The 12,881-nt window shown below is 44.9% G+C and overlaps 2 protein-coding genes across 6 annotated transcripts; both read left to right on the top strand.

Moving 5' to 3' along the window:
• Window positions 1-756: 756 nt before the first annotated feature.
• LOC112903434 (chromophore lyase CRL, chloroplastic) lies at window positions 757-5,947 on the top strand. Of its 4 annotated transcripts, none has more exons than XM_025972705.1 (9): window positions 757-1,049; window positions 1,259-1,308; window positions 2,365-2,425; window positions 2,505-2,540; window positions 3,113-3,163; window positions 3,826-3,918; window positions 4,836-4,940; window positions 5,085-5,180; window positions 5,706-5,947. In XM_025972705.1, the coding sequence occupies exons 1-9, from the start codon at window positions 882-884 to the stop codon at window positions 5,706-5,708; spliced, it is 663 nt and encodes a 220-aa protein (XP_025828490.1). In that variant the 5' UTR covers window positions 757-881; the 3' UTR covers window positions 5,709-5,947. The 4 variants fall into 4 exon arrangements, with proteins under 4 accessions (XP_025828490.1, XP_025828488.1, XP_025828491.1 ...); XM_025972703.1 differs by lacking the exon at window positions 5,706-5,947 and adding an exon at window positions 5,263-5,587 and having other exon boundaries at window positions 758-1,049; XM_025972706.1 differs by having other exon boundaries at window positions 759-1,049; window positions 5,088-5,180.
• Window positions 5,948-7,133: 1,186 nt separating this feature from the next.
• LOC112902479 (obtusifoliol 14-alpha demethylase) lies at window positions 7,134-11,456 on the top strand. 2 transcript variants are annotated; one of them, XM_025971586.1, is made up of 3 exons: window positions 7,134-7,401; window positions 7,840-8,320; window positions 10,081-11,456. In XM_025971586.1, exons 2-3 carry the CDS (start codon window positions 7,853-7,855, stop codon window positions 11,080-11,082), a joined length of 1,470 nt encoding a protein of 489 aa, XP_025827371.1. In that variant the 5' UTR covers window positions 7,134-7,401; window positions 7,840-7,852; the 3' UTR covers window positions 11,083-11,456. The 2 variants fall into 2 exon arrangements, with proteins under 2 accessions (XP_025827371.1, XP_025827370.1); XM_025971585.1 differs by having other exon boundaries at window positions 7,134-7,318.
• Window positions 11,457-12,881: the final 1,425 nt, after the last annotated feature.

Raw genomic sequence — 12,881 nt, forward strand, 5'->3', positions numbered from 1 at the left:
TCTGGTGGCCGGTTGAAGGGATGGCGTGGCAGAGCGCCGCCGGCCACCAGCGGTCGGGTAGACAACCGGTGGGCCAGGCGGGGGCGTAGGAAGCCGAGTGTGCTGGGGGTAAGCGGTGGCGGATCCGACGACTGAGGATGATGGCCGGCAGGGATGAGTTCGTGATGGGCTTCATGGACCTAATGTGATGACTCGCATCCTAGTCGCAACTGCAACCGGAAGCAGCCCCCTTCGAGGCTCCAATGCAAGCAAGCACGCTTACCAGGTTAATAAATTCAGCGAAGTGCCGTCCCAGCCACCAGCCTTTGGCAGCATGAACAGTGCCAATGTGAGCAGATAGGATTGATGAATCTTCGTATATTGCTAATGTTGACGTGCCATCCTTTTTTTTGAGATCCTTGGAAAAACACCGATGCACTAACCATGCTCAAAGAAACAAAACAATCAGTTCAGAGTCATTCATAGAGCAAAAGTTAAATATGTTGATGTCATGAAAGTTTGGCTAGAAACATTTCTGTAATTAGTCGTTTCATTTTCAGAGACCTTTTTTTTAACTTTTCCTTTTTCATATATATATATATATATATATATATATATATATATATATCTGGATCCACCCCTCCTGTTTCAACATAAAAAAAGCCCACCCACAGCAATTTGAGGGTTTTTCCGCCGTTAGTTGGGTTTTTTTTTCTTAACCAAGGCCTCCACAGGCCACAGAAAAATCATCGCCATTTCCCCAAATCACCCCTGACCCCCTGCAAAACCGTGAATTCCCACTTCCGGCTCCTCATCCTCCTCCGGTCCTCCCCAGCCAAAGTCCCCAACCCACCCCGTCTCGGCCGGGCCCCCGCGAGTCCGCCGTGGAAGGGACCCCGGCGATGGGCTCCGGCGAGGAGGACACTGGCGGCGGCGGCGGGGCGGTGCGGGGCGCGGTGCTGAAGGCGCTCGTGGTCGTCGGCGGCGTCCTGCTGCTCCGCCGCCTGCGCCGCTCCACCACCCGGTGGGACCACGCGCGCGCCGTCGCCGACGCGCTCTCCGGCGAGAAGGTGAGCCCCCCACGCGCCCCTCCCTGGCGAAGTGTTCGGTTCTCGTGGGACTCCGATGCGGCCGCACTGAGAATTCGTTCAGAAAAAAAAATCCCGTTCCTTTTTATCCCCTATTTCGAACGGAGGGGAATGGAATGATTGTGTGTTGACGCGTTTCTTGGTTTGTGCTGGCACTTGACTGGTTCGCGTGTTCTTGGTTCGGTCTGCAGTTCTCGAGGGAGCAGGCGAGGAAGGATCCTGACAACTACTTCAACTTGAGGTCAGACATCTGTGCTACACAGGCACTGCATTCTTTCTTCGCACACTAGTGTTTCCGCTGTCCATTTGATCGGAGTTCTTGTCTTGGGTCTGGTACTATAGTGGCATCTATCTGTTTTAACTAATCGTAGCCTTGTTCTGGGAGGGAGGTATATGCACAAGCACAATGACCGGTTCTTCCCTGTAAACCCTGTAAAGGCCGTGTTAATCATTGTAATTCACATTGTTGATAAGCCTAATTGTTGCTGACCATGGGTTACTGGAGGGTTGTGATATTTAGCTTTGGTGATGATGGATGGCTGATTTTGACAAGTTGCTGGATATCACTAAGATGATTTGAAAATGTTATACTTGGTTAACACAGTTGGTCTGAACACTGCAAACTGTTTTGATTCGATTTTTTTAGTTTCTTGGGTACATAAATGTGCTCTGGATAATCTAGTGGTATCAGTTTAGTGATGTATCATTAATGGATAATGGACCTGATGAATCATTGTTGTTTAATGGACCTGTTGTTTTGTACTCTTGTTGGACGGCTATTAGGATACACACGTGAAGATATGTCCTCTTGTACTACCACATTGAGCAAGTTGTTTATTAAACTATATGTTCTTAAAGGATCCGTATTCAAAAAGAGATAAATGAAAGTAAACATTTTTTTGTCTGAATTCATGGATTAGTGACTGAATGGTTACACTGACCTGTTATTGTTTTCTTCTAACTTTATCCTTGTAAATGTTTGCTCTTCCTGATCTGCTGTTGTTACTCATTATCACTGATAATCATTATGGGATTAGTGATTTTTTTGGTTGGATGTGAGTAACTTGGTAGAAGTGACCTGCACTTATGACACAGAAAAACGTGGTTTATCTGCACTTGTGATGCAAAAACTTTTTATTACACAACCATAATCATGTGAATTTTCAGTTTTTCTTAAATCCTTTCAATTTTCTTTTTTCGGGTATGAGATAAGTTTGTTTTAAGCATATGTTATTGTTAACATGTTTGTAGTCATATATATATCCTGTGTAAACGATCTGTCTTCTTTTATTTTCAGAATGCTCACATGCCCTGCAACCGAGATGGTGGATGGTTCTAGAGTGCTTTATTTTGAGCAAGTATGACCGTTATCTCTATACATTCTTCCTTATTACAGTGCCCATTTAGGGTATTTGAATTCCATGCTTTCCTTTCCAGGCATTTTGGAGAACTCCAGAAAAGCCTTTTAGACAAGTAAGTAACTCCAAAACTGTACTAATCACTTACATATTTCTCCTTGCCCTTACCAATTCATATGTAAGGTATTATTTCCTATAATCCCTTAATTGTTCCTGCTCAAACTTATATAATGTTATGCTAATCAATATAGTTTAAACAAGATGATATTATATTATCTGACATTGCACACGCATAAGAGTATCCTGTGATCATGAGCTTTATTTTACCCATACACTATTTTTGTGAACATTCAATACACCTATATAACTGTTTATGCTTTCTTTTAAATCCTTTCTTCCTGATAAACCTAACTAGATTTAAACCTGCTTAGCCGTTCTGCATGCTATATTCTTGCAATTATGTATTGCTTTTGTCTGGTAACTGAGGATGATCTGATGCTGCCATTAGTTTGGAGTACTGAGAATTTGGTTCCATTACTCTGCAAGAAGGTGTGCTTCAAATGCCTGTAGATAGGATAGTATTCAGATTAAATTTGGATTTCTGTTCTACTCTTTGTCCTTTCTAGATTTACAATGTCTTATGTGCTTACCATATGTACAAATAATGATAAGTGCTGCTCTCTCCAGAGATTCTACATGGTAAAGCCCTGTCCAAAGGAGATGAAATGTGATGTTGAGGTGAGCACAAAATTGACATACCTGTTTTAAATTATTGGGTGTATAGAGTATATGGCATACTTCCTCTGAGATCCTGCAATGTCGTGAAATTGATGTACTGAACAATGCATCCATAATAATAATTCTCATAGTTTACTAGCAGTATTCAGTTTGCCCTCTCTGCCTTGACTTGGTAAAAAATGAGACAATCTGAGTAAATGGGATCTCCTATATTCAGCTACAAAGAGATCCATTTTACATGATGTCACTTGAGGTCATTACCGCAGTTACATTTCCCATGTTCAAAACACAAGTAGTAAGGTAAATTTGATTGCTCAAAAAGCTTTGTTTCATGTAACCTGTCCATAGCAGGAAGCATAAAATGGTCTAATTAAAGTCGCACATTTCTACAGTGCTAGTTTATATTTTCATCATTCTAACAGTAAATTTCTTTCTTGTTGTCGTTTAATAACCATTAAGTGATTAAGTGAATATATTAATATTTAGCACTATTACTTTTATCATATGGCGTTAACAGAGGCACTAAAATTTTGGTTGAAGCAATGCCACTTTGATTCATACATGTCCCTGCTTCTAAAAATGCTGATTGAAGGATAATATTTTAAATCAATTCTGCAGGCAAAGCTGACTAAATAACATCTTAAATTGTATTCAATGGACAGTTGAGTTCCTACGCAATTAGGGATGCTGAAGAGTACAAGAATTTCTGTGACCGTTCAAAGGATCAGAGACCACAGGCAGAAGAAGTAATTGCGGTAAGTCATGTCTGTCTGAACACAATCTTACTTTTCAGAATGTATGGACTGTTGTTATCTTAAACTCTTGATGGACAGCTGCAATTGAAATGAAGGAGATATTATACAACAATTAGACAAGTACAATATACTTACTGATCATTCTAACACAATCTTGTTTTCAGAATGTATGGACTGTTGTTGTCTTAAACTCTTGATGGACAGCTGTAATTGAAATGAAGGAAATATATATAAAAATTAGACAAGTCCAATATACTTAGCGGTCATTAGAAGTCCCCTGTGCATATTAGTGTGGGTACTGGGAGTTAGGGACTAGATGGAACTGCCGATGAATGAACAAATAAACCCACAGAAAATAGATATGCACTTCCATTATCAAGGGCTGGGGTCCCATATGTTACCAGACTAAAGATGATATAGGTTAGTTCAATGGGTTTTCACTATGAGAGCCACAAATTCACCATTTCTTATTTTACAATTCATTCTCAGCCTCTGTTGTTTTGGATATGGAATTGAATGCTGTCATATTGTGCTGCTGCTGACCTAAACTCAGGCCATTTTGTGCTTCACTTAGTGTACTACTAGGATCAGGACCTAGTTCACACACAGAAAAAGCATCAACACCCTTTTTGATGTTGTATAACCACTTAGTCGTTTAATATATTTTGAAGCTATGTGCTAAATTGTAAACCATTACATATTACATAGTAGGTTGTGCATGTATATCTGTACTCGCATCTACTATGTAACTCCATATGGAATCATGAATTGATCATTATAGCTTCGCATAGTACATTCCTACCTAAAACTGTATATAATTTGTGATGCTAATTTTTATTCACACAAAGTACTGTTAATTAGGTCTAAATATAAGCTTACATATCGCCCTAACATTTAAGTTTGCATCTGGTATTCAGGATATCGCAGAGCATCTGACCACCATACACTTGTCACGATGTGGACGTGGAAAACGCTGCTTATACGAAGGATCCACCCCACCTGAAGGTTTTCCCAACAATTGGGTGAGCTATTTGCTCTCCTCTCAATCAGCATATTCAGTTCTGTTTCTGACAGAATAATTTGCAATTTAATACATCAAAACCCACCAGCGGTAATCCTTTTTCTGTAATGTTTCGCTTGTTCCCATCTCAACGCCGGTATTTTAGCAGAGTGGTGCATCATATTGTACATCGGATTTGTCCATCCACAAGAATGGTGAAGTACATATTTGGGACAAAGGTTTTAACGATGAAGGAAACCAGGTGAGTTTTTTTTATATGCTCCAGTTGGCTTGCAAGTTTGAGTAGAAGAGAATCTTCTCACAATGTGCTCACTTACTCTCAGGTTTGGGGAACCAAGGCTGGCCCGTACGAGTTCAAGCCTGCTCCCAAATCCAAATATGATGACATGTTCTCGCCATTAAATTTCTCCGCTCCTTTGTCACTAGAGAAGAAGCTGGATAAAGCATATGTAATTGATGACCAGTAGAGCCTGAGCCCTAAATTTGTTTTATAGGAATGCAATAAGTGAATAGCATGTATGTATATATTGTACTGAGTTCTAATGCATTCTTTTTTGACCAACCGACCTGTGAGTCTGCTTGCCCATGGTCAGTATGGTGAGGGGTGTCCTAGTTCAAGCCAATTTAAATCAGTGCATAAGATGACCATTGTATCAGATGGCGTATCTTGCAATGCCCCAAAAGGGATGTTCTAATCCTAATCGCATTTCGTCAGATACTCAGATGGTATATTCTGACACTGGCATTATCATGTGTTATGATGCAGTAGGTGGAATTCTTTGGAACCCTAGAATGGTGGTCGGCAAAACCTCGCCTTGAAAGCTTTCTTATGATGGTTAGTAACTCAGTTATTACGAGCCAATGGCAATTTATCAGTGGTTAGTTCTTTCTTGGAGATCATGCAATTTGGGTCTTCGAAGTCTGCCTTGTTGTCATGCTGCATTCTTGTCTGGAGTTGTAGCATTGTATTTAACATCCAACGGGCCTTGCAGTCACATGTGCTTGACACTCAAAGCTGTTCGTGTCCCTACTACTATTCTTTTTGTGTGTGCTTGTTACATGTCCTAACTCCCAAATTTAACAACTTGAAGCAAACCAAAGGATCAAACTATGAACATACCATCTGGTTTGGGGTCCATACCGTTGGCACCTGTGGTATTCTGCCTTACAACCCTTCATGGTCATGTTAACCTGCGCTGTATTCTAGCAGCTAAATTGCCTTTTAATCTGGATCGGAGTGGCCAGTTGACCCTTGGATCTACTGGAGCTCTGTGTGCCATGGACCCATGGTCATGGCGAGGTACGTACTGCCCACTGGCTGGATGTTTGGATTTTCTTGGGCCGCGCACTGCAGAGATTACTGTTAGGGGCCAACATCAGGTCATGTGCCTCTCACTAGGAAGTGGTTGGTCATTAGTTCCTTTTCTTTTCTTAAAATGGATGGGTCCAAAAGCATAATGGCGGATCGGAGTGGCAGATCAAACAAATGCCACTCGAGGCCGGAGCTGTCCAGCTCACCGATGAATGATGGGGATGCTGGACGTCTGGGACGCTACATCGTAGCTGAAGTCGACGTGAGGTCCTTTAACTTTTTTTGTGTAAATATAAATATAAGAATTCGTAATAAGTTTCACGACTCCAATAATTGGTCTGATAACTAAGGCGCAGCGCAGTCTCTAATAACTACTGGTGCGATTTTCGCACGAACTGGAAAAATATTTTAGCAGGAGTTTACTGTATACTCCTCCGTTCCAAATTATTAGTCGTTTTATATATATATATAGATTTTGCTGTATGTCTAACGCTATGCAGCTAAAAGCTAAAGGCAAAACGACTGATAATTTAGGATGGAGGGAGTAAAAAAAATTAATTTTTCATAATCTCCGGCTATCCAAACAGTCCCATAAGGTACCCGCTGACCACACGAGTCCACCCGCACCGCATCCGCTGGAGAGAAGCCAAGCCTCGGCCGCAGAGGATCCGTAGCAGGCTGGCGCGATCGCCCCCCCCCCACCCTGTCCACGCCACATGTGCCCTCCACGTGTGGCGCGAGCCCGCACGCGACAAGCGGGGAGCGTGAGGAGGACGTGTGGGCCCCCGGAGGTCTCCCTCCAGCCGCTGCCCCCGCGGGCCCACTCCATGATTCCCTTCTCGGCTCGTCCTCCTCCTTCCCCACCCCTGTTTCCGCCCCCGGTAAACCCCCCGCCATTGCTAACCCCCCTCTCCTCCCACCCTCGGGAGCAACCTCGGAATCTCCCCCTACCCCGGGGCAGGGGCACCCTATATAGACCCCGCCGCCCGGCCCCCGATCCGCACCCACCGCCTTCACCCGTGACGCCCGCACCACGGCCCTGCTTCGACAGGCGGCGCAGATCGAAGGTGAGAGAGATCTCCGCTCCTACCCCTCCCTCGATCCGAACAGCTCCTCGCGGTCCGAGACCGGGTCGTCGCGGCATTTCCCGGTGAGCGGCTTTGTTTGGGCATCTGGAGTGGGGGGTTTTTCCTGCTGGGATTGGGGGGGGGGGGGGTGCGGCGGCCGCGTTCCATGATGACCGTGGCCACGCCGCGGGGCGCATCCGTCGGTGTTCCGTGAGGACCGCACCTGAGGTTTCTGCATCTAGGCGCCGCTATGCGACTGGCGGCCAGCTTTCGACTCTAGTAGCTCTGCTCCGATCTAGACCTCCGTACCCGTTTCTGTGGTGTGGATTGCCCCGTGCGGGGAGAATCTTTCTGCGGGTCTGATGCCTGGTCGTCCGAGCTTGCATCCTGCGGTACTGCTTAGCATGTAGTAGTGCTAACCAGTACCCTGTCGTCGATACAAACGAAGCTCTCTCGTCTACCATTTCCATGCCCCCTGTCGTTGCGCTGTGATTTTAACCCACGGAAACGCTGATGTTCAGGAACCAGGTGGAAATGATGGATCTCGCGGACAGCCAGCAGCGGCTCATCGCCGGCGCGGCGCTGCTGCTGGCCACCATCGCCTTCGTCAAGCTCCTGCTGGGCTCCCGCGCCCGCGGCAAGCGCCTCCCGCCCACCATCTCCGGGGCGCCGGTCGTCGGCGGGCTCATCAAGTTCATGCGCGGGCCCATCCCCATGATCCGGGAGCAGTACGCCCGCCTCGGCAGCGTCTTCACCGTCCCCATCCTCAGCCGCAGGATCACCTTCCTCATCGGGCCCGAGGTGTCCGCGCACTTCTTCAAGGGCAACGAGGCTGAGATGAGCCAGCAGGAGGTGTACAAGTTCAACGTGCCCACCTTTGGGCCGGGGGTCGTCTTCGATGTCGACTACTCCGTCAGGCAGGAGCAGTTCCGGTTCTTCACCGAGGCCCTGCGGGCCAACAAGCTCCGCAGCTACGTCGACCAGATGGTTGCTGAGGCTGAGGTGAGAATTTGCTTTAGCTTTCGTCATTTGTTTTTAGATTCTGAACTCTTTGCATGGTTAATGTGGTGGTGATTCCATGATTGTGAGGTGAGATGCTTGCTCTGCATAGGTTTAGATTTCTGGATCTGTAATTGTTGGCACTTTACAGGAAATTTAGTACTTGTGGTCAGTTTATGCAATGATAGCTGCACAGGAGTTCCACAGGCGTATACTTTGTGCATTTGATTGTATATTTTATGAGCACGTCTACTTAAAAAATATGTGATGATATGCTTCTGGAGCATTATTATGTCGCCTGAATCTTGCAGTGGCAGTTGTTCAGTGAGTAGCCTTTTAAAATCTAGGATATGTTTATACTTTTCTACCAATATATAGACATGGTGCTCTAGTTTTGGTCCAAATTCGCTGATTCCTGAGTCCAGCATATTGTTCTGCAATGGACTATCTAGTCCCTTCTGAATGTTACAGTATGCTTTTTCTTTGAGGAAAGGAATTTACACTATGACTAATGTGCCACTTCTGGAACGGCTACCTCACATGAACCTCAACCTTTCTGGGCTGATGTTTCCAGACCTTAGGTTTTAGGCTTTTGAGATGCCTTGCATGCTCTGCTTTTTTTCTAGTGGGACATTTTGTGTCCCTTCTTTGATGCTTTTTATGCCACTTTGTTACTTCTTTAAATCTTTGCTAGCTCTGCCAATTAAAGTTACTTTTCTGTGTCCTAATCTGTTCTGTGTTCGTGCTTTTTCTGCCTTTTCTCAAATCGGGCTATGCCAATTAACGGCAACAGCATCATTCCTTCAATAGCTGATCTATGCAATATATATTTATTTGTTAATTCTCAAACGTGTCTGAACTGAAGCATAGACACAATTTTCTGTTTCTTGTGAAGGGGAGGTGAGGATGATGACATATTTCATACCTTGTTGATTAAAAAATAATATATTTGTAATCATAAACAGGGAATTTGCTAGGTATGTGAATTATGAAGAGCTGCAGTTATATTTCCTTGTCAATTGTGAAGATATATATTGCCCTATCCTCTGTATCTAGATGAATGTGAAAGGCAATATAAAAAATCATGGCTTCATATTGCAACCTACTTTCTTGTGACCCTGTCCTGACAAACTGCATTTAAAAATTAATTTTAGGTTTTTGACTTCGTGCAGAATTTGCATTGAAGGACTCAATATAAACTTGTTTTTTAAAAAAAGAATTGATGCGACTGCAAACACTAGAAATGGCAAGATAAACTGCTTTACTCCTTTTTGTCAATACATTCTGCATGAGGGCACATAGCACAAGAACATGTGCATTGAGCACTTTATCTACTGTTCAAATTCAGTTTCATGATACTGACTGTCGTTGACCTCATACAGCTCGTTACCTTTATTCATAATAACAAGTTTGCTATTTGCAGAGTGTCTCTTACCAATGACCAATGTCGAACCAGCGCAAGTCTTTTCATAATTTTCTCTACTTTTAGCATTAGCATGTAACAATGAAGTCAATGATTTAATAAATATGCGGGTCATTTCTGTGTAATCTTCTGTACATTTGGCTTAATAATAACAATGAGTGCTCTTCTGCAAGTTAGTAATAACATGAGGATTTAATTAGCATGTCAAGATAAAAATGATGAACCCTTCATCCTGATGATTTGATTGTATGAATTCCTTGTTTTTTGTTTGACAAAATACTCCCTCTTTTTGCATGTAAGTTTGATGATTAATCTTTTGCAAATTCGACCTTACCTGCAGGAGTACTTCTCAAAGTGGGGAGAAAGTGGTACCGTGGATTTGAAGTATGAGTTGGAGCACCTCATCATACTGACAGCTAGTCGATGCTTGCTGGGAAGGGAGGTGCGAGAGAAGCTCTTTGACGATGTATCTGCTCTCTTCCATGACCTTGACAATGGGATGCAGCCCATTAGTGTCATCTTCCCCTACCTCCCGATCCCTGCACATAAGCGCCGGGACAGGTCACGGGCACGCCTGGCAGAAATCTTTGCTACCATCATTAAGTCCCGCAAGGCCTCTGGACAGTCGGAAGAAGACATGCTGCAGTGCTTTATTGATTCCAAATACAAGAACGGACGCTCCACCACTGAGGGTGAGGTGACCGGGTTACTTATTGCGGCACTCTTTGCCGGACAACACACCAGTTCTATCACCTCGACCTGGACTGGAGCCTACCTCCTTCGGTTCAAGCAGTACTTTGCAGAGGCTGTGGAGGAGCAGAAGGAGGTCATGAAGCGGCATGGGAACAAGATTGATCACGACATCTTGGCAGAGATGGATGTCCTCTACCGGTGCATCAAGGAGGCTCTCCGTCTCCACCCACCGCTAATCATGTTGCTCCGCCAGTCGCACAATGACTTCACCGTGACAACAAAGGAAGGCAAGGAGTATGACATCCCCAAGGGCCACATCGTCGCGACATCCCCATCCTTTGCCAACAGGCTGCCCCACATCTACAAGAACCCAGACTCATACGACCCTGACCGATTCGGTCCTGGCAGGGAGGAGGACAAGGCTGCAGGCGCCTTCTCCTACATCTCCTTCGGTGGTGGTAGGCACGGTTGCCTCGGCGAACCCTTCGCCTATCTGCAGATCAAGGCGATCTGGACGCACCTGCTGAGAAACTTTGAGTTCGAGCTGGTCTCACCATTCCCGGAGAATGACTGGAATGCGATGGTTGTCGGCATCAAGGGCGAGGTGATGGTTAACTACAAGAGGCGGAAGCTCGTCGTCGACAACTAAGACCATGGTTCCCTTAGGAAGTCTGCTTCTTGTCAGTCGATCTTGTCGCTTGTTTGTCAGCATTTGTCAGTGTATGTTCTTCTGTGTGCACGCCAGCCTATTTAGGAGTGTTTCCGTTGTTTAGGATTCTGTAATTTGCTTCCCTGCGGTTCAGTCATGATCAGCAACTTTCGCCTGCAAGCCGCCCGAGCAAAATCTTGAACTAGAGCATCTGAGCATGCGGCTCCCATGTTGAATTTCCGCTGATAATCATTCTGGTAGATGGATTTCAAGCATAAAATAAAACTCTGCGAATAATCCCGTGTAATGAATAAACACAAGTGTTGGTACCCTGTGAGTATGTGATCCTGTCGTTCAGGCACTCTGGCCTACTATGATGTATCTGCCCTGTTGCATATGTTGGATTTTAAACTGAGCTGTGCCTGTGCAGGACTTCCGGCCTTGAAAAAATCTAGGATAAGCTGAAGTGCTGTTGCATTATCAGCTGCGCTTTGAATGCTTTCTTCTATGTTTGCTTTGCTCTTCAGCTAGCCTGCCGGCCACTCGTGTCAGCTGGAGTGACGGCCGAGACATATGATCTGGTGAATGATGTAGATCGATGGCCACGGCACAACTGGAAATCTGACAGACAAACGGGCAACCTACTGCTCAGACAAGAATTGAAAACACCCCACGCGAACCATGTGTCCTCTATATAATACTCCAGGGATTCATCCTGGCAATTCATTAGGCAGACATTTATTTCGTTTGGTACACTGTCGATTTGTCATGCAATCAGTTCAGTTGCCCTTACGCGTCCTCTGTATGCAAAAATGTAGTCAGTGCAGTTAGATGTAGATCGATTGATTGCTACATGTACTCTTCCTTCATGAAGAGCACGCAGAAGAGTCGCAAGCATTTTATTGAGCAGAAATAAGTTCGGTTGGCTACCACTTGGACAAGAAATGAAAAAGAAACCCACGCAAATCACGTGTGCTCTATATAATACCAGGAATTAACTTGCCCATCCATCAGGACAGACTTTTGTTTCGCTTGGTACATCATCATGCAACCGGTTCAGTTTGTACTGATAAGAACACTAGTTTCTGAACAGCCTGTGTTGTTCAGTTCATCATGTTTAATCCTTTTGTTCGATGTCTCAAACGTAAAACTGAGCAGGGTAGCCCTGCCCTGGGTGATGAATGAACAAGTGTGAGTCAGCGAAACTGTCGTTCGGGCACTCCGAAACTGCTATTTCTCTTGGACTGACGCTGGGGCTTACTAGAACTGACTTGACTGTCTTCAGAAATGTGTCCCTTCTCCCAGTGCTGTTTGCATTGCGATACCTTTCATGCAGTGTTGGAAGCATCTAAGCAAGGGGGATCGAACGACTGCTCCGGATGGAGGTAATTGTGGAAGGCAGGCGTCGAGAACCAGCTTCGATCAGTAAACCTGATCTTCAGGTGAGCTGTGCTGTGTTCTCATCAGGCTGCCATAACCTTCAGCATTTCATTTCCATCCAGTTTCTTCCACGTTCTGTTCGCCAGGAACTCTTGTGCCTTGTGCCATGGTCTGAATCTGTAACTGGAACAGAGCATTGCTTGTGGCATTTGCAGCCTGACATTAGCCCAAGTCGGCGAGGCCGTTTCCACGACATGCCGACAGCTCCAACGTCTCCACGGCACCAGCCACATGAGATCGTCCTCTAAGGAAGCCTTCAGAACTCAGAAGAATCCCTGGGATCCTAAAGCTTTCAGAATGGACGGTTAAAGATAATATATTTGGACGAATAGTTTACACTTGATACGTCAACATCGCGT

This window comes from Panicum hallii, chromosome 8 (assembly GCF_002211085.1).
Source record: "Panicum hallii strain FIL2 chromosome 8, PHallii_v3.1, whole genome shotgun sequence".
NCBI lineage: Eukaryota > Viridiplantae > Streptophyta > Magnoliopsida > Poales > Poaceae > Panicum > Panicum hallii.